The sequence below is a fragment of the Crocodylus siamensis genome, chromosome 3 (genome assembly GCF_052110815.1).
Source record: "Crocodylus siamensis isolate JL-2025a chromosome 3, ASM5211081v1, whole genome shotgun sequence".
Lineage (NCBI taxonomy): Eukaryota > Metazoa > Chordata > Crocodylia > Crocodylidae > Crocodylus > Crocodylus siamensis.
The window spans coordinates 35,160,565-35,180,866 of record NC_143397.1 but is presented as its reverse complement, the minus strand read 5'-3'; the positions used below and the strand labels follow the sequence as shown (position 1 = coordinate 35,180,866).

The window sequence follows — 20,302 nt, the reverse complement described above, 5'->3', positions numbered from 1 at the left end:
GAGAAGAGGAGACCAAGGAGGCATTTGATAGTGGATTTAAAGATACCTGGAGGGTGGTTATAGGGAGGATGGAGATAGACAATTCTCTATGGCTGCAGGAAACAGGACTTGGAGCAATGGTCTTAAAATTACAGCAAGGGAAATGTAAGTTGGATATTAGGAAGGACTTGGTCACTATGAGGCTGGTTAAGCATTGGAACAGGCTACCCAGAGAAGCTGTGGAATCTCTATCCTTGGACATTTAAGTGTAGGTGGCAAACTCTAGACTGGGATGGTTTAGTCAGGAAGACTCCTTCCTTGAGCAAGGGATTAGACTAGATGACCTCCTCAGGTCCCTTCCAACCCTATTATTCTATGATTCTGTAACAGCTATGAAGTTCAGAACCACATCTGACTTTTCCCCAAAATTAAGTCTATTCAGGATTGCTTGCTATGGTTCAGGATAGCCTGAGAGAAGTGAGGAAAGGAATTCCAGAGAAAGAATAGAATTATAAGATTATACAAACGAGCATGTGTGCATGCACACATGCATATGCATACATTTATTTTTATGAGGGTCTATGAAAATTAATAAGATTTCCTTATAGGACACTCATAAACCAGTTGAATAAGAATAACTATTTCTAATACATTTGATAACTTAGGATTGATCAATTTAAAACAATTTGCCAAAGAAATATCAACTGTCAGGAACACATACAACTAAGAGACTGATTCTTTTTTCTCAATAGTTTTGAAAGAGACTCTCCAGCATTAATTCCAAGTTTCAGAAGAACGACTGCTACAAGATATAAGATGTTTGTTGTATGACAGTGTCAGCAATTTTTTTTAGAAACTCCTAGTCTTTTTATGTTTATATTTACAAGTTTTGATTTAGAAAGAATGAAACCATGTTAATTATTTTAATCAAAAGCCTTATGTCTTGATAATAATTTGGTTCCTTAATAACACTAAAAAGCAAGTTCCTAGATGTTATCATAAAATTAATTATGTTTCCCGCAGATAGGCTTAATGCTTGGTTTGATGACTGTCTTATTGACTGGCTATTGAACTCCTTTGTGTGTTGTTGGCCAAGTATCACTGGCTCCATTCGAAATGCTTTCGCCCTGGGCTAGCTGCCAGTCTTAGAGACAATGTGCTTTAGAAAAGGTCAAAATTACCAGAGGTTGATTGGGGGCACGTAGTCCTTAATTGAACTGAGAGAAGCACCAACTAGAAGGAAAATAAATGTTTGCTGAATTTCCTTCCACAGGATAGCTATCTGGTTAATGATGAATAAATGCATGAGAGACTTGACTCATTTTTACTGGCATTAGGGCTTACTACTAGGGCTGTGTAAAACAGCATCATTTTGTTTCAACTTCTGTTTTGATGGGCCAGTATTTCATTTCAAGTTTCATTTCATTTTGAAACCACTGGTCCGTTTCATTTCATTTAAACTGTTTCGGTGTTTTGACATTTCGTCCATTGGCTATAATGGGGAACCATGAAACTGCCTATAACTTTGTTATTTCTTCTTGATTTGGATGGAGCTCACAGAGACGGTAGCTCCTTCTGAGGGCATGAAGCCTGCCAAGTTTCAAGGACATAGACATAAGGGTTTCTGGGAACTGCACCTCAAATTCTTGAAAGCAAAACTGGTGTCACGTGCATCTGTTAAGACACATCAGGGTCAAAACTGCTAAAGGCAAGTTTCAAGGAGATAGGTGCAGGGGTTTCTGAGGAACTGCATCTCAGGCTGCTGACAAGCAAAACTTGTGACGTGTGACTGTGTGCATCTGTGGGCACAGGGGGGTGAACACTGCAGGCATGGTAGCCCCTGCTGAGGCCATGAAGCCTGCCAGGTTTCAAGAAGATAGGTGCCAGAGTTTCTGGGAAACTGCACCTCAGGCCGTCGACAAGCAAAACTCGTGACATGGGTGACAGAAAGCAGGGCAGTTCAAACAATGCTGCCTTTCATACCATTTTTCCATCCCTCTCCCAGAGCACTGGGATTGGAAGGGACCTCAGGGAAGGATGACAGTCACTGGCCAGCTACACAGTCAATATCAGAGCAGTCCTTCCACCCTCTTCCCCCTCCCTCTTCTTACTTTGTTTCCCTGCACACAAGCCCTGCTTGAGTTTTGAAACTCAAAACATTTCAAAATGTTTCAACTGCCCTCATTTCATTTTGAGGCTGTTTCAAAGCCCTTCGTTTCATTTCAATTTCACTGTTTTGCTTGTGAAACAAGTCGAAACAAAACAGCCGGCAAAATTTTGCACAGCCCTACTTACTACCAAGAATTTATGGCATGTCACCTAAAGGGTCAAGTGATGGACCGAAAAGCCTTAGACAAAAAGTGGTCCATAAGAGTTGGTGAAAGTCATGACCTCAAGCTTACCAGACCCCACCACAACTGCATAGAGCCACCTCAGCATTTTCCTAGCCTAATATCCTCCAGCCCAGATCAGTACACCCTCATGCATTTCTCTGCAGGCCAGACTTATTGTTTCCCTGTGCAATTCTCCATGGATCAAGCTCTCTGCTCCTTGTATGGATACCACCATGATGAGTATTTCTGCAATATCTCCATTGTTGAGCCAGGGAGTTTCTTTCCCTTATGCAGAAGATCCAGGATCTTCTTCTAATTCCACCATCCATGAAGCCAGCCATACTGTCCTTGCTTTAGTTCCTAAGAATACATATCCTGCACAAGCTTTTCTCCCTCTATTTTCAGACAATCCACACTAACAACTGTAAATAGACTTTAAGTCAGCTTATAAAAGCAAAACAAGAGTCTGAATGAACTCAGCATCTGAGGCTGTTAAAGTTGGCTATATATCATCAACCCCATTAACAGATGGTGGAAGCGAGGCAGGAGAAGTTAAAGCCTCCTTTTTCAAAAACTGACTTCTCATTTTGGATACTTCAATTTATGGATATGCCACTGAGCTACCTCAGGTCAGATTTTTAAAGGTGTTTAAGGCACTTAATTCACAATGGGCTGCTGAAAAATCAGCTTGTAAGGCCCAGAGTTCTTACAGCCCCTGTCTGTTGACCTCCATCAGAACTGCTAGTGGCCACAACCTGTGAAATTCAGGGCCAGGATTCTTGTCCATCTATATCAGCCGTGGGCAAAATGGCGAATCTGGCCGGCAGCCAGACTCCATTTCCCAGCAGTCCCTGCCTACACTGCTTTGGTCAGTTTCCATGAAGACCCCAGTAGCAGCAGCACCATGACAGCACAGGGCCAGGATTTCCATGGAGACCAGCCCCAGCAGTGCTGGCAGGGTCTGCAGCTAGGGTCTTCCAGCAGTGACAGCATGGTCTGGAGCTAGGGCAGAGCTGTGATCCACTGCGCTCACACCTCGGGCAGGGGCAGGCAGGCAACAGATCGTGGCTCTGTCCTGGCTCCAGACCATGCTGTCACCACTGCAAGTTCCCATTCTTGGCCCTGGAGCAGCTCCCTGTCCAGCCGCGCATCCTGCCAGCACTGCTGGGACTGGTCTCCATGAAAACCTTGGCCCCAAACTATCACGGTGCTGCTACTACTAGGGTTTCCATGGAACCAGGCACAGCAATGTGGGCAGGGGCTGCTGGGAAATGGAGTCCATCACAGGCCCAATCTGGTCTGCTGGTTGGACTTTGTCTGCCCCGAACTATAGCCATCTAAGTGGCCCTGGTTGCTTAAGTGTGATTCTGATTAACATTGTTCAAGTCCCTGAAAAACCATATAGCATCTATTTTTGTAACACACTGGGCACATCTATGCAAGCACTTTAATTCACAGTAGCTATTTTACTGCACATTAAAGCTTTGCATAAAAAAAACATGCTATTATGCTAATGCACAGTAAAAAAGGCTACTACATATTAAACATCATCTAAAAAGGGAGCGCTTTCAGTAGTGCACATTGGGGAAGCCTAAAACACATTTATTTAGTACCTCTTATTGGAGGTACCAATTTAATGTGCATTAGGAAAAGCACATTAATGCACATGTAGACGGACCCACTGTTGTCTTGCCCTAAAGCTGAGTCACAAAAAGCAGCAAGGATGAGAAAGACCCATCCACCTTTTGTATTAAAATACTTTTGTATTAAAAGATTTATAGCAACTCAAGCAGGGTAGAATGGTATTTCACTTTAGGTACCTGTGACAGGGGGCCTTCCTGGGGCTAGACCTAGAGTTAGCCCACCCACCTGCCTACAGCAATCTGCTCTGACTCGCCTGCCATGACTAGAATGTTATCATGATATATTAGGCGGGAGGCTGTCCATTCACTACCCTGATGTCAGGGGATACTATCCATAGCTCTGAACACTCCCTACACCATGGGCCATGCCTCACAGATGGCATCCAGATTGGTATTGCTCCCTGGTCTGGGGCTGGAGCAAGTCAAGTCCTTTGTTGGCTTTTTTCACACACACTCACTCACACTGCCCCCTCTCACAGGGGCCTCTTGCACACTGCCCATTACTGGGCCACTCTCTACTGCCCTTGCTCCACTTGAGTGACCCTTTTGGGCTTCGCTACTCACTCTCCAGCACTACCAGGCAGCACCTTCGGATCCCACAAGTTCACCTACTCTACATGTTGTCACCTTGTGCTGATGCTGGGCTGCTTCTGTCCCAAGTCCCTCATTGGATAATTGGTTTCATGCTGTCACATTTAGGGTTGGCCCATATACTGCCTTTCAGGCTGCCCTTGCAGCCCTGCTTGGTGTGCTCCTGCTGCAGCCCTTCAAGCCACCCTTGCAGCCCTACTCTGCACCCCACCAGTGTAGTCCTCCAGGTCCCCTGCTGTACCCTACTCTATGTGGGCCCGCACACTGACCCCCTCTGGGGTCTCACATCCCTGTTGGGCTCAGGTACTCCTTTATACATGTGCCTGGCCCCTACCATAACTCTCTATGCTTCCCACCGGATGGTGGGGGACTGGGGTTAAGGTGCCCCTGCCCACCTTACACTCGGGAGGTAACTGGCCTGGCTTTTCTTAGGGGCTGTTCCACCACAAACAGCTCCACCAGGCCATCCTTCCCAGGCAGGGTACAGTTGCAGGTCATGCCCAGGACCAGGAGCTTCCTGCCATCCCCATAGCTCCTGCCCTTACCTCCAAGACGTTCCTTGAGGAGTAACTCAGCCAGATGATGTTACTCCTTTGGCAGCTGGCAGCAAACTTTCCTGCTTGGTGCAGGGGGCTGGGCCTGATGATCTTCCAAGGTTCCTTCTGGCCTTGCAATCTATGAAACTACTGCCTCAGCCTGTGTGAGCTGGGTCCTAAAATGGCTGCCCTAATCAAGCACCTGCTGGCTGCCTGCCTCCAGCCCTTAAAGAGGCAGGCACCCAATGGTGCACTGTCACAGTGCCTAAATCTACTTACATGCCTAATGGATGGAATATAATCTGGCCCCAGAAGGCATCCTGACATTAGACGTTTACTGTGCAGTTGATGAATTAGCTGTGCAGTAAAGGTCTTGCATCTACATGTGTGCAGCTATTAGGCTGGAGTAAACTAATTAACTGCTCAGCAGGATAGTACTTGTAAACACAAGTACTTGTAACTCTGCAGTACTGCATGTGTAGCTGCTGCCCAAGCTAGTTGGGGCATGAAGGTGCTTCAGTACAAGGGCTGTCTGCCAGCTAGCTCCACACTGACGCTCCCCACCCAGCCCCTCAGTAGCATGTGGAGCTAGGGGGAGTATCTATGGGCTGGCAGGCTGACTCCTGGGGCACCCTATCAGCTGAGGCTGCTCTGACCTGGCTCCATGTGTTGTACATGAATAAACTCCATAGCTGATTGCTCTGGACTTAATTGCTCCCAGACACGTGCACTCAGGTGCAAAAAACTCTGGAGCAATAAGCTCGGGAGTTTATTTATGTGAACTAATTGCACATGTAATCATGCCCTAGGTGTTTCAAACATTCAACAATGACATTCAAATATATTGAAACGTAATATTACAGGCTTTTCATTCCTCCGTGTTCTGACCGAGATCTTACAGTTCCTTGATTTCCACTCTCCTGATCAAGGTGCTAGACAATGCTGCCTTTGAATGTCTTATTGGATTACAGTTACTTCATTTCCCCATGGGTCTTTCTACCTGTTTTATCTTAAACATCAATCCAAGTCATTCTATGACAAATACCAAAGTGTTATGTCAAGACAAAGCACGTAGGGAAAGTTTGGCTTTCAGGACCATACTTTACTGAAAATGTTTTTTCAATTAAAAACACTCCTTCCTTACATCTTACCTTCATCAGATGTGGTTTCCAGGGTAAAATTTCACTCACCCGCTTACAAATGATTCCCATTTTCAGCTACAGAAAGATTTCAGTGGCATGTTCAAAAATCAGATCATTTAATAGATCACTTCTTCTCACCTTTTTATTTCATTGTGCCTATCTTCAGCCCTATGATTTTCCATTACCAGCCTGGGTTGTTGTTTCACACTCTGTTGGATCACTTAAGAATAGATAGAAGACTGCAGTTAACTTGAAAGAGAAGTTAAAGCAGATGCCTGCTTAATTATACAGTCCACAAAACAAAGGTTAATTATAAAAGAACAAGCTGAGCTTGGTTCAGATGAGCCAGAGCGATCCCTAGTAAATCTGTGGATAATCTCATCATTTCAAGGTTAGAGGCATTATATGGAAGAACACCACTATGAGCCAATTTGCCAATTATGAACAAATGCTGGTTTTTCTATGCACACACTGAAACAGTTTTCAGATATGTTTCATGGTTCTAATTCAGTCTAATTCCAGTTTGAATTCTGCTATTTGTGCTCCCTTTCACTCAGAGGTTTTAAAAGAAAACTGTAGTTCTTTCTAAAAATATTTAAGCAGACCTTAGCCATCTTATTCTAAAATTACAATATAAAATCCATGCTCAGCAACTGCTTTGCCTTAAATTGTGTCTACTGCACAGGCCCTGAACCTGTCTCAGCAGCTAGCTCCCACCTTAGCCTGGTTCAGAAACTACGTGGAACAACTCCAAAGTCTCCCAAGAGACCTGATCCAGTAGGCATGCTCTGTGGCCACATAGCACATGCAGATGGCATTGAGTTCAGCACAAAAGACACAGTAGCCATTGTTACTTTTGTCCAAAGACATGGATGGAGGAGGAGCCATTGCTCTCCTCCAATTTTTATGTGGTTCTAATGGTTACAGTATTTTCTCAGGAAGTAGGAAACCTAGGTCCAAGACCTTCCTCAGCTTGAGGGAATTCAAACTCCCACTTACTTGGAGAATGTCCTAACAACTAGACAACATGGTAAACTAGTTAAGGGATGGGGAGGGGAAGGGGGAGGCGGAGGGAGGGAAAAGGAGAGAGGTCACTCTTCATCATTCCTGTTGAAACTGGGCCACTGGACAACCAAGAATGCAAGCATAATTGGGACATAAGCTTGTGGTTAGGCATTTGCGTGGGGGTGGGGGCTCTGGGTTCCCCATTCTTACTCTCAGAATGATTCCTTTGGCTATTTTAGCCAATGAACATTTCTGCATTTCACATAATTAAACAATTAAGTGAACCAGGATCCAGGACACAGCCAGGCTTTTCTGGAGATCTGAATAAAATAGCACTGCTCCCCATCAGGAGCACAGGCTCAGATTAAACCTGGGGCCTGCTCCCTTTCAAGGCAGCATCCATCTCACAGTATCTGCCTTGCTCTTTTCCTCCTGACCCCCGTGCATCTGCCTTTCTTGAATGTCTAGTGGGTTAACTTCAAAAATAACACTGAAGGGGGGTCTGGCTAATGCCTAGCCTGTGGCCTGGTGGTTAGAGCACTTCTGGGAAGCAGAATATAATGATTCAAATCTTTTTTTGGCAGTAGGGTTATAACCTGGCCTTTTCACTTCAGTTATTGACAGGGTTCGAATTACACTCCAACTCGGGGGGCGGGGGGGGGGGTCTGCAGCAGTGGCAGCCAGAAGCTGGAAGGAGCTGCCACTGCCACTGCTGCCACTTGAGCTGCTTAGAAAGGCATGGGGTGAGCTGATGGCTCTCATCTCTTATTGCGGGGCTCTTGTCTCTTATGGGGGGTTCCCTCTGCCCCCCCAGTATTTTGATCCCTGGTTATTGATTTGGTTTCCTATGAGAAGTAACTAGGTCTGTAGGGGACAAAGAGAAAATAATTTAAGTTGTTTTTGTAACTCTCTGAACAGAGGGACTCTGACCCTCTTTCTTGGTATACAACAGTGATAATCAATACATCCACATTTCAACTCATTCTTACATTCTCTGTACTATGGCTCTGGTATTATTCAACACAGGGTATATTTTCAGGGTTTATCTTTGAAACATAAAAACTGGGATGAAATCAGGATAAAAGGAAGAAAAGAAAAAAAATCAGTTTAAATTGGGGGGAAAAAAATCGAGAGGGAGGGAGGGAGTATGACTGGGGGAGGGGGAGGGGCACAGCACAGCCCATCAGCCACTCCCAGGGCTGCCGCAGAGAGCAAAGCAGGGGGAGCTGTCAATGGGTGCAGGGTGTGGGAGTGCAGTTCTTGCTGCTATGCTCCCCCCCGGGTGTGGGAGGGCTGCAGGCTGGGGGGCCTGTGCCAGGCTCTTCCTGGGGGGCATGTACCCCCAGATCAGCAGCAGAAAGCACATGGCCCTGCACCCTGCCTTTCTTCTCTGGCTGCGTTCGTGCCCCTCCCCCCTTCAGCAGCAGCCTGCTACTGGGCTGCCCTGGCATTTGGAGGGAGTGGTGTGTGGCCGGATGTGGAGAGGAGGGATACCTGACCCTGGCACTGACACCTCCCACCCCACCCGGGGTCAGAGCTGGGAGCCCCATGCCTGCAGGCGGTGGGTGCAGCCCCATGAGCCCATGCAGAGTATTTGGGTGCAGTGCCTGCTTCAGGGAGTGGGGCCAGGTTCTCCTGCCTGCACCCCCTGATGGGGCTCGCAGGTCTGAAGCCAAAGCTGCCAAGGTGCAGCTCAGACCCGCCTGCTCTGGGAGTGATTCCCACAGCCCATCCCACCCCACCGGGCTCCAGCACCCCACCCCCCGGCCTCCATGTGGCCACTGCCACCCGCTCCACATGCGGCTGCCGCCACTGCCCCCTCCCAACCATCCAGCTGGAAACCTATGCCTCAGGTAACTGTCACAGCAGCACTTTTAGCTTACCTGCACCATCTGTTTTTCAGTTCAAATCCCTGTTAACCGGCATGAATGGGGAAAGGGTCATCAGTAAATCAGTAAAAACCGCATAACTTAAAAAAAAAAAAATCAGGGAATTTGTGTGTGAAAAAAAAAAATTAGTAAAAACTGAGAATGTGGAACATCATCAATGCAGTACAGTTACCTGGAGTGAAACTGTTAGATCTGAAACACAGCTCACTGTTGATTGTCCATGTCAAGGGAGATACAATGGCACTGAGTTGCTTCTGCTCATTTAGGTCCTGCTTCAGTTAGGTACTTAACTGCATGTGTAAATTTTAAGTACCAAAGTCACCCCATTGTATTGGAATATTATGTAGTAAGAATCATGTAGGAGAGCTCATAGACTGACCTCATAGACTGAGTCCAAGTCTTGATTTCTAAGCGAAAGCTTGAATGGCAATGTTATTCATGGGGCTAATATGTGTTAGGCAGGCAGTTAAGTACCTTGAATCAAGTTTTATAGTTTGCTCTTTCCCTCAACTTCATCAATATAGGAACTAGCCATTAGACCCTGACCCAGGTTCTATGAAGCGATTTATTGGATTCAGTAGGCTCTGGCTTGGGTGCTTAGGGCTGGATCTTACAAACAGCCAAGCTACTTCAGCTTACACAGAGGTCAACAGAAGTTCAGACATCTCTCCGCACCTGGGTGGATTGCAGTGTTTTGAACCGCAGTGTTCAGAATGATGATTACCTGGAAGAGTCCTTAGCAGCCTGTCTGCACTGTCACCATGGCACACCCAAGAACGCCTCCATGAAGCATGTTCCCCCTCCCCTGCTCAGGGCACCCAAATCCCAGAGGTGACACAATGTACCTGCCTTGAACCATCCTTGAGCTCATGCCAATAAGCACACCTAAAATGGAGTCTATGAGCAGCGTTGGGTGTATATCAAGGGCTTCTGCTTCATTTTCTGGAGTTATGCAATGGATGGGGCACATTTCATAATGGAACTACCATGGAAGTAGAGGGGTGGGAAATATCAGGCAATGGAGGGAAGAGGTGTTACTCCCTACAAGTAATACACTAATGATAGAACTAGATGTCATCCATTGCTGGTCTGTATACATGTGTTGAGACTTTATTTCTGCATGTGGATGAACTGACAAGTCTACTTCAAAAGAGGGAAAAAAACCCCAACCCCACACTGTACAAAATGTTTTGGGCCTCTCTACATTAGATTAGAGACTTGCCCCAGGGAACAGGTAAAGAGCACAAAGCAACCTGCAAGCAGAAATGCAAAATGCTGCTGGAATCACTCCTTTCTGAAGCAGAGTTTCTGGTGGTCACAGCATTGTGCTGTCCCAGTAGCTGTTCCATACTGCTCTAAATTGGCTGCTTTAGCCTAAGGTCACATTGTGGTATCAATTACTTGCTACTACCTGGAAAATTTAATTTCATGCCCTGCAGTAGGTCTGCTTTCTTCTCTTCTATGATTGGCAAGTGTTCCCCTGTTAGTAACTAGAATAGCTCATTTACTTGAAGTGATTAAAAGCCAGAAGCTCACTGATGCTGAATGGCAGCTTCAGATTTGTAGCATTACCAGGAGAGCTGCTGCACTAATGCATTTAGGGGAATAGAATAAAAGCTATTTCTTGCCTTCTTCATAACCATTTAAAAGATATTGTGTTGTCTGCGATTTGTAGTCATGCCAGTCTGCTCCCTGTTGTCAGATTAGTGTTTAGGTTAGAACCATAGGAAATTAGTGAGCAAAGCAAGCCTCTATTTTTAGACAGCAGGACATCAAAGTAACTGAAGTCTGGTTAAAGCTACTTATTTTTCTATTTAAAAAAATGGACTTTTGTATCAAATAAACCAATACTTCACATCTCTCCCTCTCTCCTGCCTCTGACTACAAGCAGCTCCTTATAGCTTGGACCATGAAATGTATTTTAAGAGGCCCACCTTATTGCTGATTGCAAGAACCAGCGGCCATGTCTACATGAGATGCTGACTGCGAAGTAGCTCATTATTACTGTGCAATAGTGTTGCATGACACGAAGCATGATGTGACACTACTGCACAGTACTGACGTGACACTATTGCACAGTACTGACAAGCTACTGCTCAGTCAGCGTCACCAAAAAGCCATTCTGGGATGCTTCTGGACAGTAACTCTAGTCACTGTGCAGTCATTTAGTACTTCTGCTTGCAAATACTAAATGACTGCACAGTAACAACAGATTTATAAAGCTGGTCTTTCTATTACTCCCAGGAACTGCCTTCTTCCTATAGGATAAGTATTGCCATAGATTTTTAGGCAGAACTAATTGATTTAAATGGTGATTTCTATTTACAGTTGTTTATACAATATTGCCTGGAGATTGGATTATTTTGTAATCCCTATCTGAACCTTTTTTGCACGAACAGGAGATTTGGATTTATACTTCTCAAAATCTATTATGCAAGTTTTGATGTATGAAAACTTATTTCAACTCCAGAATAGGCAAAGTATTTGTGGGGATTCATCTATAAGGGTGAATAAAAGGAATACCTTCCCCCCACACTCCCTACCAACACAAAAAGTAAACTGGCCACAATTACTAATAGGATTTCTCAGGAGATGGAAATCACACACAGTACAGTCCGAAACAGAAGGGTCCAGATACCATTACTTTTACATTGGGCATAATCGACACATGTTTTTATGCACATGTAACCCCGGCGGTACTCCAAGAGGTACCCCCTCTCCAGTTGAAGGGATCAAAGCAGGTGCACAAGCACTGTGGGAGGTGTTAGGATTCTCCTCCCCTGTAGAGCAGAGACCACCAATGGGGACTTAACCATATACCTTTTAATACTGGGAACATAACAGACATAAGTCAGAGGATATAGTGGACACTACAATGCCCCAAGGGGCGGGATTCAACAAAGGTTAGACACTTACAATCATTGTGTTTTATATTGTTAACCCTGTTTTGTTTTTTTTAAACAGCAGAACAAACAATATGGGTTGGTGAAATAGAAAGAGGCACAAAATCCAAAGTGTCAAGTGACAAGGAAACATAGGGCCTTGGTACTTGGAGGGGGAGAAAACACAATGGCCTCTTTCCACTACAACAAGACTTGCTTCTTGTTATCTCACTCGCCCCAAGTCACCTCACCCAGGACTTGAGCCCAGATCTCCCTTGTGGTAAGCAGGAACACTGGCACACAGCCACCACTGGAGGCACTGCTCCAACCTGCTAGGGGTCTTGACCTTCCCAGAGCCCAGCCTCATGTCAAGCTGCCTGGCCTCTGATTGGAGGAGCTGGAAGCAGAGCTGGGAACCCCTCAGGTTGCTGCTCAGATCCTTGCTGGAGCTGGGGGCCTCTCCTGCTGGCTGCAGCCTCTCCTTGGGGATCCTGGAGCCCAGTGGGGGGCTTCTCCTGCTGGCCACACACCACACTGCTGCAGGTCCTGCTCTTTCAGGCTCTTCTGGGGCAACAGCTCCTGCCCCCCTGGCTCAGCTCTGTGACACCCCTTCCTTACTGTCCCTCACTGGTCTCTCCCCTGAGTCAACCCACGCTGCCCCTTTTATCCCCCTCCAGGTGACCCAAGGGGCCAATCAGGACACAGGGGGGTGAGTGTCTGGGGCCTGATTGGTGCGGAAAGGGAATCCCAAGTCCTCTATCATCTTTTACCCCTTCAAAACCCCTGGGCCAAATCATTACCATATTGGTGAGGAAAGGGAATCCCAAGTTCTCCAATCATCTTTTGCCCTTTCAAAACCCCTGGGCCAGGTCACTGCCAGCCAGCCTGTCACACACACCTAAACTTAATGTGCATTTGCTTAATGCGCATTAAGGCAATTTAGGCGTATGTCTACATGTGCACATGCTAAAGCACATTAATGCAGTATGTGGACTGACTTTGGACTAGAGTTAGTCCCAAGCCAGTCAACATATGCAGCATTAATGCACCTTAGCATGTCTACATATGCATTAAGGTGCTTTAGCTATTCACACCTAAATTTGATACCTGCTTTTGTAGGTATCAAATTTAGGCATGAATAGCCTAAAATCGCAATGTTTAAGTCACATTAAGGTCACACCTGTGTAGACCCGAGCCCTTAATGCGCCTTAAAAATTGCTAATGCGCCTTAACTCAGCACATGTAGACGTGCCCATTGAGTCATATTTTACTCCATGAATAGTGCCAGTAATTGAATTAGGATTACTGAAAGGGTATTGTAACATAATTAAGGAGAGCAGAATCTAGTCTGGTCTCCTGAATTTGAGGACTCAAAATAGCATTAGTGGAGGTCATGTGCATACTGTTAGGAGTACTGACAGATTGTGCTGTTGTCAGTGTATTCAGTACTACAGAAAAGAATAATTTTACTTAACAGGGAGTATATACGTGCCTTGGCAGTTTACAGTATGAGAATCTGATCCAAAGCTCATTAAAATCATTGGAATATTGCACACTGATCCCAGCGGACCTTACAGTAGGTCCTAGCATTCCCACCTGGAAGTCCTTACTGCTTCCTTGTTCAGACAGAACTCTGACAGGAGAGTGGAATCAAAGCTCACACTTACCTATTTTTATTTAACAAAAAAGGTGTAGCAATTGCAAAGGCACCATGTTTATAGCATAACCACGCATAAGGTTTTCTCTTTAGTCATGAAGCAAGGATGGCATGAAGTAATAAAATAGTCTAAGCTTTACAGTTTTTCTCCATACCACGGAGATCAGAAGTGATGGTGCCTTAACTGTGCCTTTTATATTGTAAACACAAGTTTTTTTAGAAACGGGAATGTGTCCCTCAATTTATTTTTCATATGTCAGTGATCCAGAGGGGATTAGATGCTTAGGTGGTACAAGGCACCATGTCTCCACTGAAGGTAATGGAAGTTGCATTGTGCTCAGCACTTCTGCTAACCCAGCCACACATTTAGGTTCCTATTTGTGGGCTTAGGAGATTAACTGTAGGCATTTAGTTTTGAAAATCTTGGCCAGAAATCTCCACCGGAGAACCTTGGAGTTGCACCAAGGCAGCTAATACACAGCTTCAGGGGAAGGGTAACAAACAGAGCTTTGTATTCTTGCATTAAATAAATCAACTTAGTAGCCATGCCCTAACAATTGCCTAATTGCCTGCAATTGTCTCTTTCTATACTAATGGGGAGAGAGCCATCACTGTACTCTGTGATACTTAGGGGAATAGCTTTTTTGCTCGGTACTCCCATGTGGCAGAAATATGGAACTTTCTATAGATTCAGGATTTCAGACAGACATGAGACTTAATTTTTTATGGCTGATTGTAACAGGAAGCCAGAGGGTTCTTGTTACTTTATGAGAAGGTAGTAAGCTACGCTCCCTGTGTGGGGCTGCAGCAGCAGGAGCACAGGCTGGCCCTTAATTAAAAAGGGGAAACTCCTGTGTGCAGCTGGGGAGCCACATAGCAGAAAGGGGGCAGGGCTATGAGGCATATAAACCCAGAGCTTCAGTCAGAGGGTACAGTCAGATCTTGCATGCTGCAGGGATAGCTGCTCCCTGGGGAACCTGACTGCAGCAAGGAGGCTCAGAAACATCCTCAGAATTGACCTGTGAGAGTAAGCCTAGCACTGGAAACTATAGCTTGGGTAGGACATTGACTCATAGCAGGGAAGTACTTTTTGGCCACATCTACACGTGCACTTTACTGCAAGAGTAGACTAACTTGCTGAACAGTAAAGCTTCACTGTCTACACATGCAATGCTACTAGGCTACAATAAATTAATTTATGCTGCAATATGATAGTACTGTCAGGGACAGAGAACTTTACTGTGATTAAACGCATGTGTAAATGCTGACTGTGGACGTAAATTGCGCCTAGTTAGCACAGCCAGCAGGGAGCCAAACTCCAGCCTGCCACCTAGCCACACAGCTCCATGTGCAGCACCCTTGTCAGCCTCTCTGCCACCTGACGCTACCGACTGGAGCCTGGGACTCTCAACCCCCGTGCCTCTGCCAGCACAGAACTGCTCCCTGGACACCATACCACACTGCCGCTGCCAGCTGTAGCCCCACATCACCACCTGCTGCCTGGGCCTGCCCCTTGAGTCTGCAGCCAACCACCGTCACCTGCCGGAGCCTCCTCAACCCCACCACCACCCACAGAGCCTGCTCCCAGCTGCCACCATGTCAGGCCGCACACCTGCTGACACCCAAGGAAGGGGTCTGAACTGGACACATGAGGAGACTTCTGACCTCATTGCCATCTGGGGGGACGTTGAGGTCCAACGGCAATTTGCCTGTGCTACCAGGGCCAATGCCCATGTGTTTGAAGACATGGCCCAGAGGATGCAAAAGCGTGGTCACCGGAGGTCTGGCCACCAGTGCCGGGTGAAGGCCAAGGCCCTGAGGGCACAATATCTCCGCATCCGGGACCATAATAGGCAGCCTGGGACTGCCCCTAGAACCATGCCCTTCCTCCCTGAGCTTGAGAGGATCCTGGTCCCCATGGATCCTGGTGAGGCTCCTCACGTGTTCTGCAGCACAGGCGGGCTGGAGGAGCCCATGCCAGGGGCCCCAGACCAGGAGGACTCTCCAGGTGAAGGCACCTCAGGGCTCCCACATCAGGTCCCAGTGTGCTCCCCACCCTCAGTCTCACCTGGCAACTCAGGCAGCCCAGGCCACCACCTGGCCCGGCTATTCCACAAGCGGTCCACCTGCAAGGAGGAGAGGGCAGGGATGTCCCCTGTGGACACCAGCACCAGGTCATCACAAGAGAGGACCACTGCTCAGCCAGCTACTCACCATGCCTCACTGTCCCAGGATGCATCAGCCAGCCAGACCTCATCTCCACAGCCAAGGATATCATCTGGCTGCCAGGAATGGCTGCCACACCCTCCCGGTAAACCTTGCATAAGGAGGAGGGCTGGGTGGGGGAGGGAGTGCTGCACTCACCTGTGCCCATACCAGTTCACCCACCTGCCCCCAGGCTGCATACCTGGACCCATGGGTCCCACATTGGGGGTGGGAGCCCCTCCCTTCCTTCCCCTCCACTCTCCCCTGTCCCTTCCTCTCCACTGTCCTGGCCAAGCTTGCCCCCATCCACCAGAGTTGCCCCCCTAACATGCAGGGAAGCAAGACTTTATTGAGCACCCAGTGTGCTCCCAGGTGGGCATCTAGGAGCCTATCATATGAGGAGAAACTTGTCAAAGGCAGTGGTGATCTTCTTGGCTGTAGTGGTCAGACACTCATAGCATATGCAGAAGGAGGGACCAGGCATAGCCTAGTCTGGGTAGGGTATGGGGAAGGCAGGCTGCCTGTGGCAAGTAGCCCACTTGCCCCCACTGTGAAAGCAGGGAGGGAAGACTTCTCTGGGTCTCTGTCTGTACATGACCCCCAAACTGAGAGCAGGTGATGCACAGCCCCTCTGTATACTGCATGTTATTTTTGGAATGTTGCAAACTCTACAGTTAGTCCCTCTGTCTTTGCTTTGCAGAACCAGCTGCTGGACATGATGGAGAACCACCTGGCAGTAGTGGAGATGACGCCACAAGGACACTTGCAGCTGCTGCAGGTGCACTCCAGATGCGTCAGCTCCATCGGCACCAGAGCCAGAATTGGACAGCTCTCCTTGAACGGCTGGTCACCATCTCCGAGGAGTGGCTTGAAGAGACTCGAACCTGGCACCACTGCTGGCTCCATGAGTTTCGCAAGATGTGGCAGGCCATGGAGCAGTCAGACCGTGAAGACCATGAGGCATGGAGGGCAGAGAGTGAGGTGCTCCACACCCTCCTGCAGAGGCTGGTGGGGGCCCAAGAGGACCAGCATGATCTAGTGTGATGGGCTGTGGCCACCGCTGAGGACAACCAGCACATCAAGGACTCTGTGCTAGCCTTGGTGGTGTTTGGTACCATGCCCAACATCCAGGTCCTGGCACCAGCCCTGGCTGCCCCTTGACAGCTGCCTGCAGGCCTGCCTCAGGACCCCCAGTGTGTATGGCAGCAGGTCCAGTGCCACCTGCAGTGGGCTGGGCCCCCAGTCTGTGCACCAGATCCTGGTTCTCCAGATCCCCCGCTTCACCCAGTGTCCTCTGCTTGCCCTGGCTCCATGCAGCCCCTGAGCAGGAGGTGGCCATGGCAGGGCTGGCTCCCCACAGGAGCCCTGCTGGTCCCAGCCTCATGGAGGAGTGGAGTGAGCAGACTGGACAGTGCCTGCCTTCACCACCAGGCCAGCCCCTGGCCCACCACAATTGCTGTGACACCCAGACCTTAGATGCTCGTGGCTGTGGTGGGGGGCGCTGGGCACCTTACTCCAGGCTCCACACCGTTGGTGCCTCCTCCCCACTGTTCCTCCCTGACCCTTGTAAATAGACACCTGTAAATAATTCCACATGCGTAAGGGTGTTTTAATGGTGGTGTGCATTGGGGCTGGGGGGTGGCTGTTGTTGGAGGGAGCAAAGGTGGTGGTATGGGGTCTGTTGGTATGTTGGAGATGGAAATAAAATTTGGGGTTTATTGAAAACTGTCCACAGTGTACATGTTCTTGTTGTTGTAGTGTGGGCTTGGCATTTGTGGGCAGCTGCCCAGGCACCCTACTCTGCAGATTGGTGGAGGAGGTGGTCTGCAAGCATTTCACAGCTCTGGTGCTCTGGCCACCGTTGCTGGATGGAGGGCAAGGAGCATCTATGGTATGCTGGGCACAGGCTCTCATCCTGGAGGGCTGTGTCAGCAGGCTGCAGACTGCTCAGGGCCAGAGAAGCATGTGGCTGAGGAACAAAGCACAGGGCAAACTTTAAAGAGCAGGCCTGGCACCCAAGTGGCTGTGGCTGGCTGCAGGCAGCTGCAGCTGCAGCTAGACTTTAGAGCTCCCCCAGGCTGCTGTGGCAGGGCAAAGCAGGGAAGCGGCTTCCCTGGTGTAAACTGCTGCTGTCCCAGGTGCACATGTAGATGCTGTACCCGGGAATACTTTACTCTGGCTCAAACTACTCTGAAGTGTATTGCTTTGCATTAATTGCACATGCAGATGCATCCTGTGGAAACAGTCTGCTGATGCTTTGGTTATGATGACGCATGTGTGTTTTGCAGAGGAGGATCAGATGTGCCTGTAGGGGGTGGAAAGGAGGCTACAGGAGTGCCTGAGGTGTGCACTAGGTTTTGAGCCTTGCCAAGGGCAGGGGTGCAAGGCACAGAAAGGCTGAGGCTGAGAGGGCTGGAGCCAGAGCCCACAGGGGGTGATGCAGGCAGCCTGAGGCTGACAGGATGCTGAGACTGAAAGGGCCAGGCCACAGTCAGTGAGGCTAGGCTACCGTTCTGTAGCTAAAGTAACCTGTAGGCTAATACTAAGAAGGCTGAAGCCTATACAAGGGAGTAACTGGTGACAAAGTACCATCTGGAGGCAAGGGCCTGACTATCGGGGCTGCTGGAGGTCATGTTTATTTCCCCTAAGGCACAAATGGGGCTGTTGTAAAGGGAAAACCCACCCCATAGGGTTTGGGGCAGAGAAGCCTGGAGGATTGCACCAAGGAAAGGCACCTAGAAAGAGGGTACCCTGGCTTCTGGAGGCAGCCTCCCCATTTAAAAGACCTAAAGATCAAGTCATGGTACATGAGAGATAAGTGGTAATGGGAGACCAAAGAATGTGGGGACACAGGTCTTACCACCATGGGGCATCAGATGCTTGGCAGATTGCCTGAGCCTTTCACACTGATGACCAAGTACCTCCAAGGCACTAAGTCACCAAGGCTGCAATTCAGCAAACCTTATAATTTGAGAATAACCATAAGTGTGTGCATAGTCCCTTTAAAGTTATTGGGATTCCTCACATGTGGTGCTGGGTTAGGGCTCATGTTCACCATCCAGGAAAATAACTCCAACCTTCTATCCCCACTTCATTTGGTTCTGAAGATTAGCAATATTAGAAACATAACCAGCACATTTGTTTCACACGTATTTTCACCTGGTATGCTACCCAGAGGCATAACTGGCCAGTGTTGTGACTTGCACCTTGCACTTTCCCAGTTCTAGCTTTGGTACTGGCAGCAGGGGGGGAGAGAAGTAGCAGTGGCATGAAGTGTAGGAGCAGCTGAAAGTTTGTTACTACAAGGGGGAAGATGTACCCCCCCCATACACATACTTTTTTGCTGCAGATGTGTGTCAACACTGGTTTTCACTGGCAGAAAAAGGAGGTGATATCTCCCTCTCCTTGCCCACAAACAGCAAACCTCCAGCCATTCTTCCACTACATGCCACCACTGCTTCTCTCTGTTTCCCAACATTGGTGCTGCAGCTGGAGCTGGGAAGGTGTAGGGTGCAGGGGGAGCAGAGGGTGGGGCGGTGGAAGCATCCCCCTGCTCCAATCCAGTGCCTCCCTTAGACAGCCAGGTGGACCTATGCCCAGCCATTCTTACATTACTGGTGCTACCTAGGGCTTTGCTTAATATTAGCACTATCTTGCCAGAGCCAGTGTTTGCTGGTAGGAATTTAATCAGTCATCATTACTGTTTGTCACTGTGCTTATGATGCCAGGCATAATCTGGAATGAATTTGTATCCGTCACACTAAGGTAAAGGTTCTTTTTACAAAAGGCTAAGTTACTTCTTCCCTCCACTAGGAGCTACTGGACCCCTTTCTGCCACTTCAAGATGTTATTGTTCTGACCTGGTAAGACTCAGTTTCTTATTCTTTTGCAGTTGGTGTGAAATTGCTTTGAGGGTGCTAAAGCACAAGCATTCAAAATGCAATTTGGCAATTTCATCCTAAATGAAGAGTAATTTCAAACTGTGAAGCATTCCTAGCACTAGATAAAGAGCAGACAAACCCGATGACTCACATTTCTGCTTCAAAAAATGTGAGATGAATAATGATATCATGAGGGTGGGAGGAGGAAGATGCATTGAACTTCATGAAGACATTTTAGATGGTCAAAGCACAGCAAGACCAAACAAGTCCCAGAGTGCATTCAGACTAAATCTTCAGCGTAACATGGGCTCCATCCTGTTAAAGATTTAAAGAAACAGCAGCTCTTGTCTCTTTTTTTTCACCTGTAGGATGAAGTCACTCAGACTAGTTGCGCAACTTAACACCTCTAAGATGACCAACCTGATTGCCTTCTATGATGAGATAACTGGCTCTGTGGATGTGGGGAAAGCAGTGGACATAATATACCTTGACTTTAGCAAGACTTAATATCATCTCCCACAGCATTCTTGCAAGTAAGTTGAGGAACTATGGGTTGGAC

The 20,302-nt window shown here is 47.7% G+C and overlaps 1 protein-coding gene across 1 annotated transcript; it reads left to right on the top strand.

The window, feature by feature from the left end:
* Positions 1-14,613: 14,613 nt before the first annotated feature.
* Positions 14,614-17,551, top strand: LOC149868171 (uncharacterized). The gene is made up of 2 exons (XM_090037192.1): positions 14,614-15,968; positions 16,563-17,551. The coding sequence occupies exons 1-2, from the start codon at positions 15,254-15,256 to the stop codon at positions 16,904-16,906; spliced, it is 1,059 nt and encodes a 352-aa protein (XP_089893318.1). The 5' UTR covers positions 14,614-15,253; the 3' UTR covers positions 16,907-17,551.
* Positions 17,552-20,302: the final 2,751 nt, after the last annotated feature.